Raw genomic sequence first — 23420 nt, forward strand, 5'->3', positions numbered from 1 at the left:
CCCCTCCCCATCCTCTGCTCCTCTTCTGCCAGGGTGCTTAGCCTCCTTTAGTTGGCCCTGCATTCCTTGAGGGTGCAGTTCAGATCCCATCTCCCCAAGCTTTCTTCTGAAATCCTCCTCAGGGATGAAACCTTCCCTCCCCCAACCTTTCCATCCTAAACGCACCAATTTCTATGTCTGGAACTTTTTTCACCTACATCTTTCTCATTTTCCAAATGTTAGACTAAGGATCCCCCCACCTAAGGTAACAATGGCAAGCTCTGGGGGGGGGGGGGAATCCTTAGACCCTCAGGTCCCAGAGTACTGGGATTGTTCGGGAATCTTCCAGTAGGTTACTAGTTGTTCGTGAAAACCTGCAATTACTATCGGGCTTTGTGACAGGCCAATATAGAGCATTTAACCCTTTCAGCACCGTGCCCAAAGAGAAGGGGGTGAGGGGGTCAAGAGGCTCCTGAGCTCCAAACCTAAGGAAGACACCCTTAGCTTCAGGCCTTAACTTCCAACATCTGGGAGGTGAGCCACTAACAGCCGGGTCTCCCCAGGGCTCATCTCGGAGACCCCAGGTTTTCTAAGCTTGGAGTTACTCGCTGGTCTGCTGAAACAGAAAGAGGAGTGGCTTCTGAATGATAGGACACGGGCTCTAGTCTGGATGCTGCTATTTGCTGTGTGCCCTTGGGCAAACATTCAACCTCTCTGGGCCAGTTCCTCAGTTTTGAAACTAGGGTTGGACTAGATTACCACTAAGATTCTTTTCTGCTGTTAATTTTACTATCTGGGAATACGGTGCAATGCTCCTTCTCTCTCCCCCTGCCCCTCCGCCTCCGCAATACACAGAGGCATCCACTGAGAAAAGGGGTGCCCAAAGAGGGTGAAGTTCCTCCGCCAAGGTCACCCTGAGAGGGACTGGCTGGTAGCTGGCTTTAGGAGCCCGGCCCCCAACCCCCGTAGCGAATTCCCTGTCAGCTCCGTGGGGCTACCTCTGCTCCTCACAAAAGAAACACATACGCACACACAGAGTTTAATTAACTTTATTGATATTCAGAAATTAGGAGAATGACTAAAGGTAATTGCTCATTAAAAATCATTACACCAACGCAGCAGGCACTCGGGCGCCAGCGCCTCCCCACCTGCAGAGCTCTCTCCCCCTTATTACTCCCCCCTAAAGCTGAGGGCAGGGCGCCCGTGGGGTGGACGCGAGGACTGCGTCCTAGGCTCCTGGAGAGCTCCCGGCGTGGCCTATCCGGAGCTTGCCCCCTTGGGTTTTTTTTTCCGCTTTGCTCTCTAAGGCTTTGCTCATCCCAAGGCGCGACGGGAGAGACCCCAAAACAAGGCGCTTGGTGGAAGTCTCTGGGTATATAGCTTAAAGGACTTCGAATCCCACCTTTTTCAATTAAAAAGCATTTATGAAACGCTTATTACATGGGGACATGAGTCAAAAAGGGAACCGTCCTTGCCCTGAAGGGGCAGGGAGGTGGCATAGGGCTATCTAGTGGATAGAGCCCTGGGCCTGGAGTCAGGAAGATTTGAATTCAAATCCGGCCTCAGACACTTCCTAGCTGTGTGACCCTAGACAAGTCACTTAATCCTGTTTGCCTCAGTTTCCTCATCAGTGAAATGAGCTAGAAAAGGAAACTACAAACCACTCCAGTATCTTTGCCAAGAAAACCCCAAATGGGGTCACAAACACTCAGACACGACTGAACAATTGATGCTTCCAGTTTTCCTTGCCCCCAAGGTGTTCCCTTCTACATTCTAAACAGGATTCTTAGAATTTTTTGTGTGTCATAGCCCCCTTTGGCAGCTTGGTGAAGCCTATGGGCCCCTTCTCAGAATCATATTTTTTAAATGCATAGAACAAAATACATAGGCTTACAAAGGAAACCAGTTATGTTGCAACACAGATCTCAAAATATATTTTTTAAACCAAGTTCATGGACCTCAGGTTAAGAACCGTCTTCCCCAAATCTATAAGTGACTCGTATTTCCTAGTTGAAGGAACATGGGAGAGTAACTTTTCCTCTGTGGGCCTCAAATTTCCTTTCTGTAAAAGAAGGGCGTTGGACTACATGGTCTCTGAGGTCCTATCTGATCCAATGGTCTTATCCTAAGATCCTTTGTAAGGAAGGGTGGCTGGAGATACAGCCACATCGTCGGGGAGCGAATGTGAAGGCTTCACCGGGGTTTAATTTCTTATCCAGTCCTGTCTGACCTACTGTGGGAATGGCTCACGCAAAGACCGGAGGAAAGAGAGGGTTGGGGAATGAAGTGGAAGCCCAGAAAGTCTGGACTCAGCTGGGATCAGAGCCGTCCGAGCCCCGCCCGCGGGTAGGACAGACGGCTCAGCAAAAGTCACATTAACCCAAAATCAAAAGTCAGCACGACAGAATCCCCCACTCGACTATTTAAAGGCCTAATGAGAAGGGATGGAGAGGTTGGAGCGCTGACTCCGCGCTTTTCTGGCCGCCTCCAAGCTGGCCAAACCCCGGAAAATAAGCAATCTCAGTTAATAAGAACCCCGAGTCCCCTAACCTAGAAAGAAAGCCTCCTGGAACGTGTTGGAACTAACCGAAGGCTTTCCGAGCCGCCCCACCGTCCCTCCTCTCTTTTTTCCATTTCCCCGAGCTGGAGATGTAGACCTGAAGACACCTAGCTTCTTTTCTCTGGCTAGCACATCTTCTTACTGGACGTTAACCCTAGATCCGAGCCCTGCTCCACTCTCTTCGAACACCCTCCAACGACCCACTGTGTCCCGCAGGCATTGGAGGTGCCGAGGAGCAGAAAGTGCAGCTGGGATGGAGGGAATTTTGAGGTTCGATCACGCTTGTCCATCTTTGAAAAACCAGAAAGGGGGCAGGAATGGACCAGGGATCGATTCCAGGAAGAGTCTGGAGAGGGATACAGGACGCATAAGCTCAGGGGGACAAATGGACGCGCGCGCGCGCGCGCGCGCACACACACACACACACACACACACACACTCAGATCGCGGAGGTTCTCCAACATAGCAGGACCAAGACCAGCTCACCCTCGGAGGGACACACAGACACACACGCGCCTGAGGCACACAACCGCTGTCGTTCAGCCGCTGCCAGGGTAGGGGGCGGGTAGCAGTTTGAGGAAGAGAGCTCGGGAGAACGTGGCGCTCGGGAAGGCTGGGGGCCGGCCACGAGATGCGAGGATCAGGATGCCAGGCCCCCCCTAAAGTGGGCGTGGGTGGGATGCGGTATAATGGTAGTAGGGTGGAGGGACAAAGCGGGAGTCCCTCCTCCCCCGCCCACTCCTGTCCAGGGGCCGAGTCTTCTTAGCAGATCGGTCATCGTAGCCCGGGTGAGCGGGAAAAAGCCAGGGCTGGCAGGGAATACTGAGGTTACTAGTGTAATAGCGGGGAGCCAGCGGGCCTGTTGTACCTCAAAGGGGCTGGGCGGCTGTATGGGACGATTTACCCACCCCGGAGAAGGTGTATGCGTGCGAGCTAGAGCCAGAGGTCCTGCGAAGACACGCCTTCTCCAAGGCTACACAGCAGAGAAGCTTTCGCTCTTCAGTCTGGGCCGCTGCCCACTTTTGCCACCGCTTTCGCGTCCTACCAAAGCCCGCACCGAACGCTTTATCACTCTCCCACGTCCCCCAAAGAACCAAACCTGCCCGCTAGTGGTCCCAGTCTAATAGGGTTGGGCTTTCCCGGGTACGCCCTGATTTCTCCCTACCACAAAGCTCCAGATTCTTTGTGCCCCGAAGGGCCCAGTCAGACGCTCCCTCTCCTTTTAACCAACCAAGTGGGTGACGGATGGTGCTCAGGACTCTCAAGAGCCGGCCCGTGTTGACAAACACCATCTCCCCCTTCCTCTCCCAAACCCTACCGCTCCATCTACACTGCTCCTTGGGTTCCCCGGCCCTCGCGCCCTCTCCCGGAGTTGCTGGGGAGAAGACTCAGGTGTCTGTGGACTCTGATGGGAAAGCGGTCTGGGAGGGATTAGCAGGTGGATTAAGAGATTAATCAGAAATGAAGCTGACTCTTCCCTTCCCTTCGTCTCCAGAAAACCTCTTAATTCTTTTCTCTGCTGGGCAGGGTAGTTCCCTTCCCGCCCCATGCCAGCACCTTCACGTTGAAAGCTAACTTTAAAGAGGCCTGGGTTCCAGTGGTTTTGTGTGTGTGTGTGTGTGTGTGTGTGTGTGTGTGTGTGTGTGTGTGTGTGATGGGGGGGAGGGATGCCACTCTCCTGGACCCTGTCTTTTAGGACATACGAGGGGAAGGGGAGTATTGACTGGGCGGGAAAAGAGCAGAAAGGGTGTTAGGAGCCAGAGGGAGACTTCTCCCATTTGTATGCAGCAGGGGTTGCTCCCATACCCGGGAGAGCGGAACCGGGAGGGGAGGAGGGAGGGGGCATGAGGTGTAGACGTGAAGGGAAAAAGGGGCACCGTGAGGTGAGCATATGTATGTGTATGTTACGAGGGGACTTTAAAGAGGCGAGATTCCCCCAGCCGCTCGGGACTCGTCCCGATCTTTCTTAGCATCTTCAGTCCCAGGATCTTCTATGGGGAGCCCTGGTGTGGAGGTGGGGATGGTGGTGGGAAGGGGGTGGGGGTCGGGGGGTCGGAAGCCCGGCGCCACTTTCCTCCATTCCTTACTCTCAATCTTTCTTGGTCTTCCTGCCCAAGAGCTTTCTTTCAGAACACACTCCCGCCTCCCCCTCTTCTCGGGAGAGCTTCTGGGCAGATGGGAGGAAGATGAGGAACGGGGTGGGGGGAGTACGGTGGTGGCGGCTCGGAAGACTGATGTGTTTCTTTTCTGGATCGCAGTGAGCTGGGGTGGAGGGAGGACGTGCCACCAGGACCCCTCTAGAGCTTCTCCCCGCCCGCCCCCATACACACACACACACACACACACACACACACACACACACACCTCCGCAGTATGGACTGGAGAGGGTTCGGGATGCTAAAGTCGGAGCTGAAGTTTGGCGCCAGAGGTTTAGGGGAGAACGCAAGCGGTCTCTCTTCCTGGAATCCCTCTAAGTCCAGCATGGCTCAATCCCCCGTTTCTACGGCCAGAGAGGGGGAAAGGTAGGGAGTAGGGTGGCTGGGGGGGTGGAGAGTTGAAGGGGGAGGGTGGCGTGACGAATTGCAGCAGACCCATCTCTGATTCATGAAAATGATTAAATGCGAGGTCTTGGCTCGGGAGGAGGCGGCGGGAGAAGGGCAGCCGGCCGTCTTCCCGCCTCAGTTCTCCAATCCCCCGCTCCAAGGCTGGCGGCTTAAGAGAAGCAGCCCGGGGGGCGCTTTCCTGAGCCTCGGAGAGCGCTGGGAGAAACAACGCTTGAAAAGTCCCCCCTGCTGCCTCGCCTGCCCTAGCCTAGGATGCCCGCTCCCCTCTCCCCAGCCCCAAGAGCCTTCGGGACGCCTGGGTTTGCTTACCGTGAGCCAGAAGCGCCAAGAACGAGGGGAAGAGGATGATGCCAGGGGAGCGCATGATGCTGACCTCGGCTGCCCGCTGCCCCTTGCCCGCGACAGGGAGGGGAGTAGGCTCTGTAGAAAACGGGGTGGAGAAGAGACTCCCAGGTCTGGCTTGCTGGGAGAGAGGAGCCGGGGCTGCCGCCGCCGCTGCTGCTGCCTCCAGCGCCTGACGGAATCAGCACCAGGGCCAGCGCCTATCGTCGGCGCTGGGGATCGCTGGAGAGGTGGTGATGGTGGTAGGGAGGAGGGGGGAGTCGACAGCTTACCGTAATGACACGAGGAAAGGCGCGCGAGAAAGCTAGTGAAGATAGGGGATGTGTGTATGTGGAGGGCCTGGGAGTTAGGGACACCGGCCCCAAACATCTTCACAGCGTTGAGTGGAGGAGAATATTCAGCTAATGTGGGGTGAACAAGTCATCCCCTTCCCCACCCATGTCCTCCCACTGCCTCATCCAGGACCTACTGGTTGCCCTATGGCATAGGAATGGGAGTAGAGGGTGGGGATGGGGGGGCATCTGGGATTTTTAATTCAGAGCAGAAATACAAATGCACTTCTATTACTTAATAGCTGTGCGACTGTAAGGCAAGACATTTAATTTTGGGGGCCTCAGTTTCCTCTTCTGTCAAAAGCTTGGATTAGATCTCTCAGGTCCTTTCCAGGTCTAAATCTTATGACCCAATAGTGTGAGAGAAGGAAATGGACAGCCACGTTTTCCTGCCAGGGGCTTTGGGTGGAGAAGGGTGCTCTGTCCAGCACCTCCATTTGCAGAGGCAATTGGCAGGGGCACTAGTACCCTTGTGGCAGCTCCCATCTTGGCTGATAATGAAGATGGCTTTTGAGCTTACAAAAGGACAATAAATTATTACTTTGCGCTCAATAAATGCCAAGGCTCCAGGCAGCTGCATCAGCAGCAAACTGTGCTCACAGAAAAGCTTAATTATCCTTATATTATAGTTAAAAGCCAGTGGAATCCGTGTTGAGGAGACACATTCTTTACTTGGCAGGCAGCAACCTGGTTAAGGCCCTGCCCAGCTAGAGACAAGAGCCTGCATCTCCAACTTGAGTCCCTAACCTGGAATAGTTTTGTGGGCAATGGGAATCACTGCTTCTGTTCTACTGTACATCTCCAAGCCTCAGTTTCCTCATCTGTAAAATGAGGCTAATAACACTTTTAGTTCTTATCTCACAGGGTTGTGTCAAAGAAAGTTCTGGCTAAACCTTAAAGTGTTATAGAAATAGGAGTGCATAGTGACAGGCATACAGCCTGAATCTGTGATTTCATTGGTATAGGGAACTAACTCCCAGGGGAGGAGTTGCAGACCAGTATCTTTGCAAATTATAGTCTTGGGAAGTTACCTAGACCACTGAGATATTAAATAACTTGACCAGGGTCACATGTCCAAGCATGTATCGGAACCTAGGTCTTTCTAGGTCTGAGGCTCCCTCTCTATCTACTACAACAGGCTGCTTTTCAAAAGTGATTTCCTAACATAACAGATTTAGAGCTGAAAAGGACCTTGAAATCTTAGACTCATCCCTCATTTTAAAGATGAGGAAACAAAGACCCAAAAAGTTTAAATGATTTATCTAAGGTTACATTGGTAGTGAGTGGTAGAACTGAGATTTTAAAATTTATTATTATTATTATTTTTTGTGGGGCAATGAGAGTTAAGTGACTTGCCCGAGATCACACAGCTAGTAAGTGTCAAGTGTCTGAGGCCAGATTTGAAGTCAGGTCCTTCTGAATTCAGGGCCAGTGCTTTATCCACTAAGCCACCTAGCTGCCCCCTGGAACTGAGATTTAAATCTAAGTCTTTAGACTCCAAATCTCATACTCTTTTCACATATTCATGCTTAATTGCTATTACTAATGCTGCTGCTATTACCATACCACTATTACTGTTGTTCAACTGTTTTTCAGTTGTGTCTAACTTTCTGTAACCCCATTTGGGATTTTCTTGGCAAAGGTACTGGAGTGGTTTGCCATTTCCTTCTCCAGTTCATTTGACAGATGGGGAAACTGAGGCAAACAGGGTTAAGTAACTTGCCCAGGGTCACCCAGCCAGTGTCTGAGGCCTTGAACTCAGGAAGATGAGTCATGAGATATTTTCTCAAACTCAGGTGACCTACTCTTTACTAGACTCCACTGGAACCACACTAGCCTCATATGGAGGGTTGGAGGGTGACCTAGAAGGGAGTCAGAGAATTCAATCGATGAAGCAGAGTGATAAGAAAAGGTCAGGAAGTCACTGGGGCTGAGGAGCAATAGCCAGACATTACCATGGTGACCAAGCTAAGGCATCAGGATATAATAATCACCATCATAACTGACATTTTTATAGGTTGTCCCAAAAGTCTTAGTGTAAGCTTTAAGCTATTAAAGCTTTAATAATAACTAAATTTTTTGGGACACTATATTGCTTTCGAATTTACAAAGCACTTTACATGAATTATTTCTGCTGAGCTTCCCAACCACCCTAGGTGGAAGGTAGGTATTTCAGCCATCATTATCTCCATTTCACAGATGAGGGCATAGTATTTTTTTGTGGGGCAATGAGGGTTAAGTTACTTGCCCAGGGTCACATAGCTAGTCTGAGGCTGGATTTGAACTCAGGTCCTCCTGAATCCAGGGCCTGTGCTTTATCCACTGCACCACCTAGCTGCACCTCCATGGTCCTGTTCTTGTAATATAAAGTTATAGCACAGGAGATTCATGGGCCTTTGAATTGGGACTATGAATTGGGGGAAGAAGCCTATGGGCAATGCTCCATATCTGATAGTCCAAGTCTCTGACAAATATGAGACTAACCATGTATATATTGATAAATGTTTAATAAAAGACTCTAAAATTTTTTTATACAAACATACAATACACTTTTAAATTTAATCTGTATTATCTCCATTACTTTTCTAAGTCTAGAAAATCAGCAAAGCAATAAATCAATCACTGATTTGTAGCATTCACCAATTTTGGATGTTTTAGTGCTCACACTGAAAATGTACCAGTTGGCTCTCTTGAACTGGTTCGAGCTGGCTCCAGCACACACATGGACATCAAACACATGTCCATGATTCCAGTCACTTTTGAACAAAAGGGTGTATAGCTCTATCGTTATATCATGCCTTCCCGGTATAGGACAAAGAATTGAAAGAGGGGACATAGTTCAACTTTCTGCCTCTGATAGTTACTTTCTGTGTTTTTTTTTTTTAATTTAAATTTTTTTTGGCGGGGCAATGAGGGTTAAGTGACTTGCCCAGGGTCACACAGCTAGTAAGTGTCAAGTGTCTGAGGCTGGATTTGAACTCAGGTCCTCCTGAGTCCAGGGCCAGTCCTTTATCCACTGTGCCACCTAGCTGCCCCTACTTTCTGTGTTAACTTGCCCCTGTTATTTCATCTTTCTGGGCTTCATTTTCCTCAAATAGGAGTATATTCTATTTAGAAGCCATCTAGTGAAGTCTCCTCATTTTACAGGGTCTTAGGAAGGGTAAATATTTTTCCAAAGGCTACACCAGTAGTAAGCATGAGAAGTGGGATTTGAATTCAGAGTCATTGCTATATGTTCTTCCCTGCTGCCTCAAGATCACAAAAGTAGTAGTGTGAAGAATGAGACTTAATGGAAGGCTATTACAATACTTTAGATAAGAGATGAGAGTAAATCACAGTAGTATCAATAGGATTGAAAAGGAGTGGCTATGTGGAAAACATTTCAGAGGGGGCATCAACAGGACTTGGTGAATGATTTTGGATAACTGGGGTGAAGGAGAGGGTCCAAGATGATCCTGAGGTTTCCAGTCTGAGTGACTGGGAGGGTTGTGGCAGAAGTAGAGAAATTGGGGGGAAAGGGATAGATTGATGAGAAGGGGAGGAACTGATGAATTCTGTTTGGGGCACATTAAGGTTGGGCTTATGGTTTAACATCTAGGTGAACAAATGTAATTGGAATTTGGAAATATGAGACTCGAATTCTGAGGAGAGAGACTTGCCTTTTCCACTGGCTGGATTAAGGTGGATTTGTTTTATAGCCGAGAGGAAAGGACTTTGGTGTCCCCTTTCCCCTCCCCCCACTATTGGCCCTGACTTAGAAGCACTTCTCAGAGATTGCCGCCACATTTCTAGAAACTCCTTTATTCTGAATGTCCTTTGGCAGCTTCCGACCCCCATACCATCCATCCCACTCAGTCAATTTCTCCAGATCATCTTCCTCTCCCCCTTTGTGGCTCAGGGGAGCTGCTTTAACAGCGATAAAGAATTCCATGCAGCAGGCAGGTGGCGTGTAGAATTAGCCAAGGGAGACGTTGGGAGATGATTTCTGGACAGTCACTTAAAGGAGGAAAGAAAAAGGAGACAGAAAGCATGAGGGTGGGGGGGCAGCTGGGAGGGGGAGAGAAAAACAGACTCCAGAAAGAGAGGGCAAGAGAAAGCAAGACAGAGATGGAGAGGACAGAGCTTCATCTGTCAAGCAAGGGTCTTAAACTAGATGCTCCCTAACGTCCCTTCCAGCTCTAACATTTTATGCGTCATAGGATTTTGAGCCGGAAGAGACATTAGAGAGTATCTAATCTGATTCCCTCATTTTACAGATGAGGAAACTGAGTTCCAGAGAGATTAAATCACCTGCCCAAGGTCAGACAGAACTAGAGCTCGGAATTCAAACCCTGCCCTAGGATTGCACTTCACACTATAAAAATGGAAAAGGAAAGAAAAGAGATGGGGAAAGAGGAATGGAGGGGTAATACAGATGGGTTACAGTTGAGAGAAGATGAGAGAATATCTTGAAGATGCTTTCTTTCATGAAGATTCATCGGGACAGATCTCTTTTGATCTTCTAGAGACTCGAGTATAGGAAAGCCTGTTTGGGCAGAGGAAGGTGAGTCACAGGGAGGTGATGGTGGTGGTGGTGACTGCTTGGGTAGTGATGAGTAATGGAGGGCTGGAGGGTGGGAGTAGTGATGCAGGGCTCTCCAGGCAGGCAGGATCCCTGCCAGGCTGGTCTCTGCTGCTGGGGGTAAGGAAGATGAGAGGAGACTTTGGAAAACATGCTCTCTCTACTGGCAATTCTAGGCTAGGACTCTCTGGGTGGGGGTGGGTGGGTGTCAGTGTCAGTAAAGACTACAAGATCCAGAATGCAATGCTCTGCCCTGAGGTAGGCAATCAGGGTTTGCACTGTATGGTGGGAATTGTAGTCCCCCTGGGGGTGCCCTTCTCTTTTGAATGACTGTGACTGACTCCATCTTCTACCTCTACTAACCTCCATGTTAGGGGCTCTCAGTTGAGCATGAAGTGGTGCTTGAGTGTCTCAGGGTTTCCTGGGATCTGGACAGGTGACAGACATCTTAGTGGCAGGTGAGGATTTAGTAGCAGGGTCCTGTAGGCAAAGTTTTTAGTATGCGCTCTCACTCCCCTTTATTTGCCTCTCTTCATCAAGCACCTGATCTGCTATCATCAGTACATGTTTATTGAGTACCTGCTGTTTGAGAGACACCCACCCAACTAACCGAGAAGCCAAGCAACGAATCAATTAAAAAGGCATTTATTAAACACCTACTATGAGCTGGAAAGACAAAAATGAAAGTCCTTAACCCCAAGAACCATACATTCTAGTAGATGAGACAACAAGTACATATATAAATATACACAGAGTGAATGAATATAAGGCATTTTGGGGAGACTGAGTGGGGTGTGAGTCAGAAAAGGCTTCGTGTAGAAGACCATGCTTGAGCGGAGTTTTGAAGAAAATGAAGGATCCTGCAGTGATGGTGAGAAGGGAGAGCACTCCAGGCAGGGGATGGTGAGCGGGCTGTGGTAGTCAGAGAGCTGCCCTGGTAGTCAGGAAGCTGTGGGTTCAAATCCTCCGCTGACACATATTGACTGTGTGACCTTGGGCAAATCATTTAAATTCTCACTCCATGGCAAATCTTTAAGATTATAAATTACCAATGAGGCAGGCATCTACATGGAGAGGGTTTCTCACTGGTGCTTCCTGCATTCCCAAATCACCCAAACAAACCACAAAACCCACTGTGCGTGATGCTTCTTGCTTGACACTGTAGGGAATCTACAGTGTGGAAAGCAGACAACTTTGCCCTTCAGCGGATCTCTGCTAGGCAACAAGCACCATCACAGCAGTATTATAAGTAACACACAAGAGGCAGCTAGGTGGCGCAGTGGATAGAACACTGGCCCTGGAGTCAGGAGGACCTGAGTTCAAATCCGGCCTAAGACACTTAACACTTACTAGCTGTGTGACCCTGGGTAAGTCACTTAACCCCAATTGCCTCACTAAAAAAAAATAAGTAACACACAAGAGGCGTACACAATGAGAACCATGGCATTTCAGGGGAAGTCAAGATCACCTCCAGCTGGGGTTAGTCAAGGAAGCCTTCATGGAGAAGGTAGACAGGTAGGCATTGAAGGATAGGAAGACTTTTGATAGGTGAGAGGGATTGTTCTTCAGGCAAGGAGAATAACATTCACATATCTAAAGAAAGGAAAGGAAGGGAATAAGCATTTATATAACACCCACTACATGACAGGCACTGTGCTAAGTGCTTTTATGTGTGTTTGGGCCATGCTGGATCTGAAATCAGAATATCTGTGTTTGAATCCTGACTCTGAAGCTTAATGCCTGTATAATTATGTAAGAACCATCTTAACTTCTCTGGGCCTCTGTTTCCTCATTTGTAAAATGAAACCATGTGTTCTGAAGCTCAGGAATGAAGGTAAAAGGAGATTGGAAGGGACCATATTGCTGGGGACTTGGAGTGTGAGACTTGCTCAGGTAACTGGCTCCTAACCTTTATAAAAATGTTGTCTGATATACTTCTGATGTTAACGTTTCCATGGGGATATTTTCACCTTAGCTGAGAAGTCTTGAGGAACCAAAGGCATGATTCCCTAATGGAGGAGTTTCAGACATCTGGACAGCCAAAGAGAAGATACAATTTTTGTCTAGAGATGCCCCTACTTTGTGCATCTTAAATCACACAAGGCAGATGATTGATTCCTCTATCTATTGACCCTTGTAGGAGTATAGATGGGAGCTTGGAGACCATGAGATCCAATTTGAGGAAACTGAGGCCCAAAGAAGTAAATTAACAAGATAATAATAACTAGCATTTATAGGTCCATTTTCAAAGCTCCTATGGATCATCTTTGATTCTCACAATAACCCTGGGAAGTAGGTCCAATTATTACCTCCATTTTACAGATGTCAAAACTGAGGAATAGAGCTTAAGTGACTAATAAGTGTCTGAGGAAGGATTCAATTGCAGGTCTTCTGACTCCAATTCCTTGTTGCTAAGATCACAGAAAAGATCTAGAAGAAACCTCAAAAACCTGAGTCTAAGAGAGGTTAAGTGTCTTGCCCAAGGGCCACAGAGGTAATAAATAGTAGAGCCAAGATTGAACAATTCTTCGACTTCCAAAACAATGGTCTTTCTTTTGAAGAACACTTCCAGTAAGTTCAGCCTTGGGTAACACCAAACAGTTGGTAGTATTAAGAATATATTGGGGCAGCTAGATGGTGCAGTGGATAGGGCACCGGCCCTGGAGTCAGGAATACCTGAGTTCAAATCCGGCCTCAGACACTTAACACTTACTAGCTGTGTGACCCTGGGCAAGTCACTTAACCCCAATTGCCTCACAAAAAAAAAAAAAAAAAAAAAAGAATATATCAGGGCTTGGAGGCAAAGGGAAGAGGAGAAAGGGTCTTCCAAATGGCTTTGTGGTGCATAGATCACATACAGAAGCCCCCCCCCCCAGAGAGTGCAATAAAGCCTAATCTAACTCCCAGCATACCCTGCTTTCTCAATCACCAAGCCTTAGCCTGTCAGTGCTTGGACTCCAGGTACACTGAGAACTCATTCTCAGCTCCCATTTCAATCTGACACATGCTTTCCCAACGAGAGTGAGAGGAAATGACTGTCCTCCAGGAGAGCTTGCAAGTATGTCCTTTGCAAGGGGGAGGGATGTTGGAAGCTGGAAGACAAAGAGAGCTGACCCTCAGTTTCTTACACAGAATATAGGCAGCTCCAGAGAAGAGGTCTTTCCCTGTCCCCATTCTACAAGGGGGGCATACTTCCTGACCTATACATCATCTGAGAGAGGGCAGGATATCATGAGAAGTGCCAGATTTGAAGTCAGATAGGCCTCAGTACGAATTCTACTTTAAATCCTTTCTACCTGTGTGATCCTGAGGTTCCTTTGGAACCTCTTAAAATTTTGATTCGAGAGCATATTTCATACTGCTTTCTCAAGGCTATGTTTTCATAGTTTTAGAGACTTCTTTTTGCAAATAAGGAAACTGAGACCAGAGAGGTTAAATGTCTTGCCCAAGGCCACCCTAGTAGTAGTAAGTGACAGAGATTTGAACTCAGGTCCTTTGACTTCAAATTCACCATTTCCCCCCATTGTGTCACACTGCTTCTTTCCCTGGATTTCCAGACTTTAACACAATGTATCAATTGCTGTCCCATCCTGGCCTCCTCTCTCCAGTACATCCAACCACTTCTCCTAGATGGGCCTGTTGCCTTCTCCTTTGGTGAACCCCTCTTGGGGCCCCCATTTTTGTGGAGAACTCCTGACCATCCAGACTCTATTTCCCTCCTGACTTTGCCTCTGACTGGCCCCTTCATTTGGGCTCCACCTTTTTTTTTTTTTTTTTTAGCGAGGCAATTGGGGTTAAGTGACTTGCCCAGGGTCACACAGCTAGTAAGTGTTAAATGTCTGAGGCCGGATTTGAACTCAGGTACTCTTGACTCCAGGGCAGGTGCCTTATCCACTGTGCCACCTAGCTGCCCTGGGCTCCACCTTTTAAAGCTTCCTTTTGTCTGTTATGTCCCCACTCCTCCACAATTAGAGCATAAGCTTCCTGAGGGCAAGGCTATCTTTTTTTTTTCTCTTGGGGGGGTGGAGAAAGGGAAGGGAATAAGCATTATGATGTGCCAGGTACTATGCCAAGTGCTCATCTCATTTGATAATAACAACTTGGTGATACAGATGCTATTATTATCCCCATTTTTGAGTTGAGAAGACAACTGAGGCAAGCAGAGGTTAAGTGACTTTCCAGGGGCACATAGCTTGTAAGTTGGGGTTGGATTTTAACTCAGTTCTTCACTGCTGACGATCAGTAATCTACCTGCTGTGCCAGCCAGCGGCCAAGGCACCACAGTGCCTGGCACACAGTAAGTGCTTAATAAATGCTTGTTTCATCCCTCCCTTCCTTGCTTCCTACCTTCCTTCCTTTCTTCCCTCTTCCCTCCTATTTTCTTTTCTTCCTTCCTTTTTTACTCCTTACATTCCTTTTTTCCTTCCTTCCCTCCTTCCTTCCTTCTTTCCTTCCTTCCTTCCTTCCTTCCTTCCTTCCTTCCTTCCTTCCTTCCTTCCTTCCTTCCTTCCTTCCTTCCTTCCTTCCTTCCTTTTTCCCTCCTCCCTCTTTCCCTTCCCTCCTGCTCTTCTTCTCTCCCATGACCCCAGGGCCCAGATTTTCTAGTTATGGCCGTGGGCAGGAGAAGGGGTCCTGCTTCTTCATAGAATAAGAGGCATTGATTCCACCGAGCCTAGCTTGCTGTGGGTGCTGGATTTGTGCTCCAGCAGCAAGGATCTGGCAATGGAGGGAGCCCATCTTTCTCCCCAGAGCAAAAAACGGAGACAGGTCCAGCCTTTCTAATCAGTCCAGTGAATAGATTGGGAATGGGATGTTTTCATTCTCCAAACAGGAAGGAGCCCTCCAGCCCTCCCACCAGTCCCAGCTGAGGCTGGAGCCAAGGCTTTGATCCTCCACAACCTCCATAAATGTTTAATGTCACGAGCTTGGCGAAAGCTGTGATGGGAAGACTTGGGACAGAACTTTTGGTCGATGATGATGACGGTGATGGCAGCGGTCAGATGATTTCCATATGGGGAGCAGCCTAGGGATGGGGGCGGAGATCCCAGGGTGCAGACTCCGACTGCTGATGAAGGAGGCTCTTTGAGAGCCTTCCAATCGGACACCGAGCGTCTGACAGCAAAAACAAACAATCAAGAGGAAAGGCCCATTCCCTAGCCTGACTGAAGGCAAGAGAGGAAAGTTAAATGACAGACAAATGCAAATACGGCTCAACAAACACAAGGTAATTACCATCCCCAGCAGCCACATGGTGTTTGCTTGCAGCCTCAGTTGGCAATTCCTAGGGGGAGGCCTGTGTAGAGGTGATGGGCTGGGGCCCAAGAGGACCAACTCAGGAACAAGCAGGAAGATTGGCCTGTGGGTCCAGCTTACATGATTCTTGGAATCTTGTGATAGGGATCGTCCCCCCACCCCTCCATGCCTTCTCAATTCCTCTGTGCCTAAAAATATGCCCAGGCTCCTCTAGTCTAAAAGCCCACAACCTTGTTTCCAGATTGCCATCCCCTTGATATCTATCATGGGATCATATATTAATATATTATAAGATGTATTAATATATAATTATAATATATTAACATATTATGTATTAAGAGCAGGGTTTCTTCACCTCTTTTATGCCCCATGAGCCTTTGGCAAGCCAATGGACCCCTTCTCAGAACAGTGATTTTGAATGCATAAAATAGAATACATAAAATTACAGGGGAAACCAGTTATATTGAAATACAGTTAACAAAATATTTTAAAAGAAAATAATGGGGCAGCTAGGTGGCGCAGTAGATAGAGCACGGGCCCTGGAGTCAGGAGGACCTGAGTTCAAATCTGACCTCAGACACTTGACACTTACTAGCTATGTGACCCTGGACAAGTCACTTAACCCTAATTGGAGGAGGAGGAGGAGGAGGAGGAGGAGGAGGAGGAGGAGGAGGAGGAGGAGGAGGAGGAGGAGGAGGAGGAGGAGGAGGAGGAGGAGGAGGAGAAGGAGGAGGAGGAGGAGGAGGAGGAGGAGGAGGAGGAGGAGGAGGAGGAGGAGGAGGAGAAGAAGAAGAAGAAGAAGAAGAAGAAGAAGAAGAAGAAGAAGAAGAAGAAGAAGAAGAAGAAGAAGAAGAAGAAGAAGAAGAAGAAGAAAATAAATTCCTGGACTTTGGGTTTCGAGCTAGAAAGAGACCTTAGAGACTACCCATTTAGACCAACCTCCTTATTTTACAGGTGATGAAACTGAGGTCTAGAGAAAGTAAGGGGCTTGTCCAAGGTCTCAAGTACTAAGTGTCAGAATCAGAATGTGAAGCCAGGTCCTTTGGATTTTTTTTGGGGGGGGGGCAAGGCAATGAGGGTTAAGTGACTTGCCCAGGGTCATATAGCTGGTAAGTGTCAAGTGTCTGAGTCTGGATTTGAACTCAGGTCCTCCTGAATCCAAGGCTGGTGCTTCATCCACTGTGCCACCTAGCTGCCCCCTAGGTCCTTTGGATTTGGAGTCCAGTATTCTTTCTATGGTACTCCCCTACTTCTCCTCTTTGCCTCCCTGGGTGGTATTATCACTCAGCTTCCAAGGGACTCTGCCCTTCTCCCTTTCAACTTCTAGAAAGAGCCTCAAACACTTAATGGCCTGTAGTCTGGTTCCAATTGAACTGCTCTGTCACTGACTCCTTAGGCAAATCACTAGCTCTTGGGACTTCTTCCATTACTTCTTTTCTAAAAAGAGTAGGTTAGACTAGATAATCTCTGAAGTCTTTGTTGTTGATCAGTCGTGCCCCAACTCTTTGTAACCCCATATAGAGTTTTCTTGTCAGAAACACTGGAGTGGTTTGCCATTTCCTTCTCCAGCTAATCTGACAGATGAGGAAACTGAGGCAAACTGGGTAAAGTGACTTGCCCAGGGTCACACAGCTAGTAAGTGTCTGAGGTGGATTTGAACTCAGAAAGACTCTGACTCTAGACTCAGTGCTCTATCCAGTGAGCTACCTAGCTGCCCTTCTGAAGTCTTGGAATTAAGATTTCAAATAGGAAGTAACATTCAAGACCATGTAGTCCAGCCCAGATAAAAACCTTTCCCATAGACTTATGGCTAGCAAATGTTTGAGGTGAGATTTGAACCCACATCTTAGTAATTCCAAGTCCATTGCCCTATCCATTTCTCACCACTGTTTCTCCTGTTCTAAATCTCTTATTTTATGATTTCTTGAAGAGATCCTGTCTGTCTGGAATAGATGAAGTTCAGTCAATCGATCGATCCATAAGTCTTTATTAATTGATTACTATCACACTGTGCTAGGCAAGGGTAGGGAGTAGGGATGGGGATACAAATAAAAAGAATGAAACACTCCTCACTTAGAATGAGCTGGAGTTCTAATGAAGCAGGCATTAAACATAAAGGTAAGTTACTGTCATGTACAACATAAGTATAGAATTATATTATAGAACATAAACTATAAACACATAATTATGTTATAGAATATAAATATATAATTATATTATATAACACACACTATAAACATATAATTATATGCATATAATGTATAATATAGATATATAATTATATGTTGAAGAATATAATTATAGATAATGTATTATATGTATACATGTATAGGAATATGTTTATACACATGTGTTTTAAGTACATAATACATACGCACACATAGATATGTACACTCACGTGTATGGACATATACATGCCTGTATACATACAGACATACAAAGTAGTTAAGTGCCAGGCAATTTGGAAGGAAGAGCAGTAGCAATTAGGGTGATCAGGAAAGGCTTGAGACAGAAGATGATTCCTGCCTTCCCCTTAAAGAGAGGATTCTCTGTGTCCCAGGCAAGGAAGGAGTGAATTCCAGGCCCAGAATTGGCTAGTGTGGAGGCTGGAGGCTGAGAGGGACATCAGTGAGCATCAGAGAGGACCATTTGGCCATTCTATGGATGAGGATGATAGCAATAGCTAACATTTACCTAGCAGTTTACATATCTTACTTCCTTGGATTTTCACAAGCCTCTGAGGTAGAGGCTAGGATCATTAGGGGAGGAAGCCAAATCAGAAAGGTTGAATCACCTGCCGAGAAGCAGGGGCACAGACCCCAAGCTTCAGAATGGGGCCAAGGAAAGTCTACTTGGCTCCTGGGGAAACTGACAGAAGGTGCTAGCTACCTTATTACAAAAAAAAGGCCTAAGTTGGTGACTCACTATATTTGCATATTAATTTGCATCTCATTTGTCTAATGTCCAGATACACTGGAACTTTTCCACCCTGGGGTAAAGGTTAGACTGCCTTCTCTTCCAAGCAACCTAGCACCTTTTATATTGGGCTGAAATGACTTGGCCTCTCCCTGGGAACAATGAAACCCAAGACCTGTCTCCATGTTCCTAAGGGGGTCTCCTGCCTACCTGGATTGCACTTTTTGACTAATGAACTGACTCTTTTCAGGGCTTTTGGGTTTCTGATTGACTTAGTAGAAGGTAGAAATGTCCTTTTTTGGTGGTAAGGGTATTAATAAAAACTGGACAAAAATAAGTGACATTTAGATAGCCCCTTAAGGCTTACAAAACATTCACCATGCATTATGTTTCTCTTTTCTTTTTAAAAGGCAACAGGGTTAAGTGACTTGCCCAGGGTCACACAGCTAGTAAGCATATGAGGTCAGCTTTGAACTCAGGTCCTCCTGATTGCAGGACTAGTGCTCTATCCTCTTCGACACGCAGGTGCCCCTACCATGTGTTATCTCATTGGATCCTCACAGTAATCTTGTGAGGTAATTACCCATTTTATAGATGAAGAAACTGAGACCTGGGGGGGGTATTCATTGGATTTTAGATTTAGAACTGGAAGGGAACTTAAAGGCCATTTAGTAAAAGTCCCTCATTTTACTGATGAGGAAATTAAGAAATCAAATGTCTTGCTCAGTATCACACAGATAGTAGGTGTCAGAAATCTGATTTGAACCTGGGTCTTATTGATGACACTAACACTTTCTCCCGCACCACCCTCACTCCTCTCCCTTCAATTTTTTTTTTTTTTGGTTGGGCTATGAGGGTTAAGTGACTTGCCCAGGGTCACACAGCTAGTAAGTGTCAAGTGTCTGAGGCTGGATTTGAACTCAGGTCCTCCTGACTCCAGGGCCGGTGCTCTATCCACTGTGCTACCTAGCTGCCCCACCCTTCAATTTAATTCAATTCAACAAGCATTTATTATGTGCCATGCACTGTGCTAGGTGCTGGGAATAGGAAGAGAAAAAAATGAAATAGTTCCTGCCCTCAAGGAGCACCTCCCTCACCCTGGCAGGGTACAACAGGTATGTACATTGAGGCTACCTAGGCCAACACTCTCATTTTCACAATGGGGAAACTGAGTCTCAGAAAGGTTGAGTACCCAAGGTCACACAGGAGATATGTAACAGGCAGGATTTGAACTCTTATTGTCTGACTCCATAGCCAATGCCCTTTCCTTTGTCCTACCCTGCTCTTAAATAAGTGAATGTAGAACACATACAAAACCAATGCATAGTAATTGGTGGTTGGAGGGCACTTAAAACTGGAGGGGGGGCAAGAATCAAGAGGAAGTGGTCCCTGTGAACTGAGCATTGAATGAAACTTTTTCCCCTTCACCCAAGGACAATCTTATGGTAAGACTCCCAGCTCTTGTATCTACCTTAGTGATCAAGGCAGCTTGGCCTGGATCAGGTCCAGAATAATAACTGGGAGAAGAAGAGGAAAAAAAGAAGGTGATAATCCTAGCGAAATATAGAGTGCCCTAGAAATAAAGTACTCTGAACTCAATATTTCCAGCACTTAAACTTACATAAAGTACATCTGTCTGGGAGCAAAGGCTTCTGATATGGCTCTGGGGCTTGGGACAAGTTACATTGATGACTGTGTGATGGGGGCAGCTGGGTCACAGGATGGGGTGAGCCTGGGAAATAGGATGAGTCTCCTATATCTCTCCTCTGAAGTTCCTTCCCTGAATCAATGAGGGGGAGTGACTAGCTTGGGCTGGAATGAGTCTTTTGAGAATGTCTTAAACCTTCTTGACTGGTTGGAATGCCCTACTTGAGGGAGTCTGGGGGCAACTGATGGAGGAGTATAAGTGTCCTTCTGCTAACAGGACTGCTCAAGCCACTGGACGATGCTGATTCCATGCCTGGCCACTGCTGGAAGCATCATGAAGTGTAGGGATTTTCTTTTTAAAATTATTTTGATTGATGTCTTTTGTTTTGACATCACCTTCACCTTCTTTTCCAAATATATCCCTTCCTTCTCCTCTACCCATCGAGCCATCTTTGGTAACAATGGACAAGAAAAGAAAGAGAGAACAAAGCATTTCAGCAAAACCAACCAACATGTCAACGGTTTCTGATGCATATACAACTTGCAATATTAAAATATCCAACAGAGTGTTGGAGTTAGGAAAACCTGCATTCGAATCCTGTTTAGCTGCTCAGTCTCCTTATTTGCAAAGTGGGGGTGATACCAGCACCTACACCTCACAGGGTTGTTATGAAGGTCAAATGAGATAATACATGTACAATACTTTGAAACCTTTAAAGTGCTATAGAAATGACAGCTATTATTATTGTTGTTGCTGTTATTATTAATCATTCCACTCCGATAGTCCCTCACTTCAGCAAAGAAGGGAAGGAAATATACTTTCTCAATCCTTCTCCAGGGTCAATCTTGAACATTATAATCACATAATGGTCAGTTTAATTTTTTTGTTCTATTTCCATGTCATTTGGTAGATGGTTTTCCTTGTTCTCCTTGCTTCATTTTGTATCAGTTCATCTGTCTTCCCATGCTTCTCTGAATTCTTCATAGTCACTATTTCTTACAGAGTAATAATATTCCCTCACATTCATGTACTACAATTTATTCAGACTTTTCCTTGATTGTTAGACATTGACTTTGTCCCAGGATGGTTTCTTGGAATCATTGTGTCTAGAACAAGATGCTGATATTCATTTGACAAAAAAGATTCTCAGTGAATTTCCTTCCCTTCCTCTCTTGCAATATTCATCCTGATGCTTTTGAAAGGTACAGAAGTGATCTTGGGTTCTCAGACACTGTACCATTGAGGATTTCTGGCTAGAAAAGGCTTTGAACATAGGTCCAGAATGGACTTTGTGTGTATCTGATGCTCGAGGATCATCTTAGATAAGTCTTAGAGGCTTATCATCACAATGCCAGCAGGGGGATGAATTTTTTAGTCATAGAAACTCACAGAGATCATCTTCTAAGTGATGGGGATAGGGTAGGGGTTGAGTTGTGATCTGTGTTGGTGAAAGGAATGTCCATCCAAATAAAGTTACAGATCTTGGAAGTATTGAAGTAACAGAGGCTCCTTAAGTACATTAAAATTCATAGATTGTTAAAGTTAGAAGGGACCCTAGGGATAGACCATAGGTCTAACCTTCTTATTTGATTAAATGGAAGTTTAATTGGTTGTGACTTTTTAGGAACCTATCTTTTGAGTAACTCAAGGTATAGATGTAGAAAAATATATGCAGACTCATCATCATAATCGTCACCACCACCACCATCATCATCATCTTGTTTAATGAAATACAGATAGAAATAGCCCTGGGTCAAGCTGCTATCCTGATATTATTTGTTTATGTTTAATGTTCCACTGACTTGTTCAATTGAAGAATAATAGCTTAATAAATGCAGTGCTATAGAGGTTTACTGAAAGCATCCTGGGTATAATTCTAGTAGCAAATAGGATGATAAGGATGATGTGTGCTTCATTCTGTTCCCACATGATTTTGATTTCTTCTGCTGGCTATATTTTGAAAGCTTTTCTTTCCCATTGTTGCTGCTGCTGCTGTTATTATTTTTAACATTATTATTGTAAGAGAGGAGAAAGAGAATTCCTTCCCTCAAAACAGTTGATTAGTCATAGAATGCAGTTACTCATGACCAGATTTAAATGTTGGAGGATGGAATTAAGAAGGGAACAAAGGTGAGTGAATGAGGAAACAAATTACTTCCTAGGTAATTTGGGGGCTTTAAATAGTTAAGGTGATCTATATAGCTAGAGGCCAAAGCTCAGAGGAATTTTGGGCTGATGTTCCTGAGGTGGAGTACAAGGGGATTTCTCTCTCCTCTAGTTCCCCATCTACCTATCAGTCATAGCACTTAGCACTGACTTGTCCAGAGAGATAGATTTTTCCCTATAAAGAGCAAACCCAGCCAAGCAACCCATGAAACAGAACTGCCAAACTCAGAGGTGAAATTTGTGATGACTCTCCAAAGAGAGAGGACTTCGAGGTCTTTCATTTCTGTAGTTGTGAGTTGCCTTGGCCATGTGTGTCTCCCATGTATGCATCACTACCATTGTACTTTATGTTTGTCTCCCACTATCCTCATGGATGTCATTTATATTTGTGTGAGATTGAACCCCAGTTATGGAGAAGATGTTTTGTAATTACTGCTATTGCTATGCTATTTGAGTAAATGCTTTTACTAAGAACTAATTGGGTCTACTGGCTGATTGTTAATGGGAAGCATACTGGTGGGGACTTATAAACTTTGTTTTTATTATATGTATATGTATATATATATATATATAATTTTTTTTTTTTGCGGGGCAATGAAGGTTAAGTGACTTGCCCAGGGTCACACAGCTAATAAGTGTCAAGTGTCTGAGGCAGGATTTGAGCTCTGGTCCTCCTGAATCTAGGGCCAGTGCTTTATCTACTGTACCATCTAGCTGCCCCCCATGAGCTATATTTTTAAAACAGCAGTGACACAGGGAACATCCTTGAATCCCTAGGGAACAGCTACTCTGTGGACTAGTCACATGAATATGACTACAAATTAGGGGAATATCCCAGAGGGGGTATAATATTATTATTATGCTTTCTTCAGTCCCTTACTGTGTCATGAAGGTGCCACTGAGGATTCAAAGGCCATGCCAGACCAGCCCAAGCTCTACAATGTCTTACAAGAGTGGGCCCAGTGATTATTGTTGAAGGACTAGCCTGGCCAAGTTCAGAGAGACATTACCAGGTTATTGATAGAAGCTCTCAAGGACCATCTACATAGTTACAGGAGATGAGGACCTTGGTGTTGATTGAGGGAGGCTCCCAATGGAG

The 23420-nt window shown here is 46.2% G+C and overlaps 2 protein-coding genes across 5 annotated transcripts in view; one reads left to right on the forward strand and one right to left on the reverse strand.

The window, feature by feature from the left end:
• Window positions 1-5663, reverse strand: part of SEZ6 (seizure related 6 homolog) — an 83537-nt gene extending 77874 nt beyond the window's left edge. For both annotated transcript variants that reach the window (XM_043999899.1, XM_043999898.1), the window contains exon 1: window positions 5413-5663. In XM_043999899.1, coding sequence (XP_043855834.1) covers window positions 5413-5467 — 55 coding nt within the window. In that variant the 5' untranslated portion in view covers window positions 5468-5663. The remainder of the gene's footprint in view (window positions 1-5412) is intronic.
• PIPOX (pipecolic acid and sarcosine oxidase) overlaps window positions 4912-23420 on the forward strand; it is a 98660-nt gene continuing 80151 nt past the window's right edge. Inside the window, exon 1 of one of the 3 annotated variants that reach the window (XM_043999900.1) lies at window positions 4912-5061. In XM_043999900.1, coding sequence (XP_043855835.1) covers window positions 4913-5061 — 149 coding nt within the window. In that variant the 5' untranslated portion in view covers window position 4912. The remainder of the gene's footprint in view (window positions 5062-23420) is intronic. The other 2 variants (XM_043999904.1, XM_043999903.1) reach the window with 2 other exon arrangements.

Source organism: Dromiciops gliroides, chromosome 4, assembly GCF_019393635.1.
Source record: "Dromiciops gliroides isolate mDroGli1 chromosome 4, mDroGli1.pri, whole genome shotgun sequence".
In the NCBI taxonomy this organism is placed as follows: Eukaryota; Metazoa; Chordata; class Mammalia; order Microbiotheria; family Microbiotheriidae; genus Dromiciops; species Dromiciops gliroides.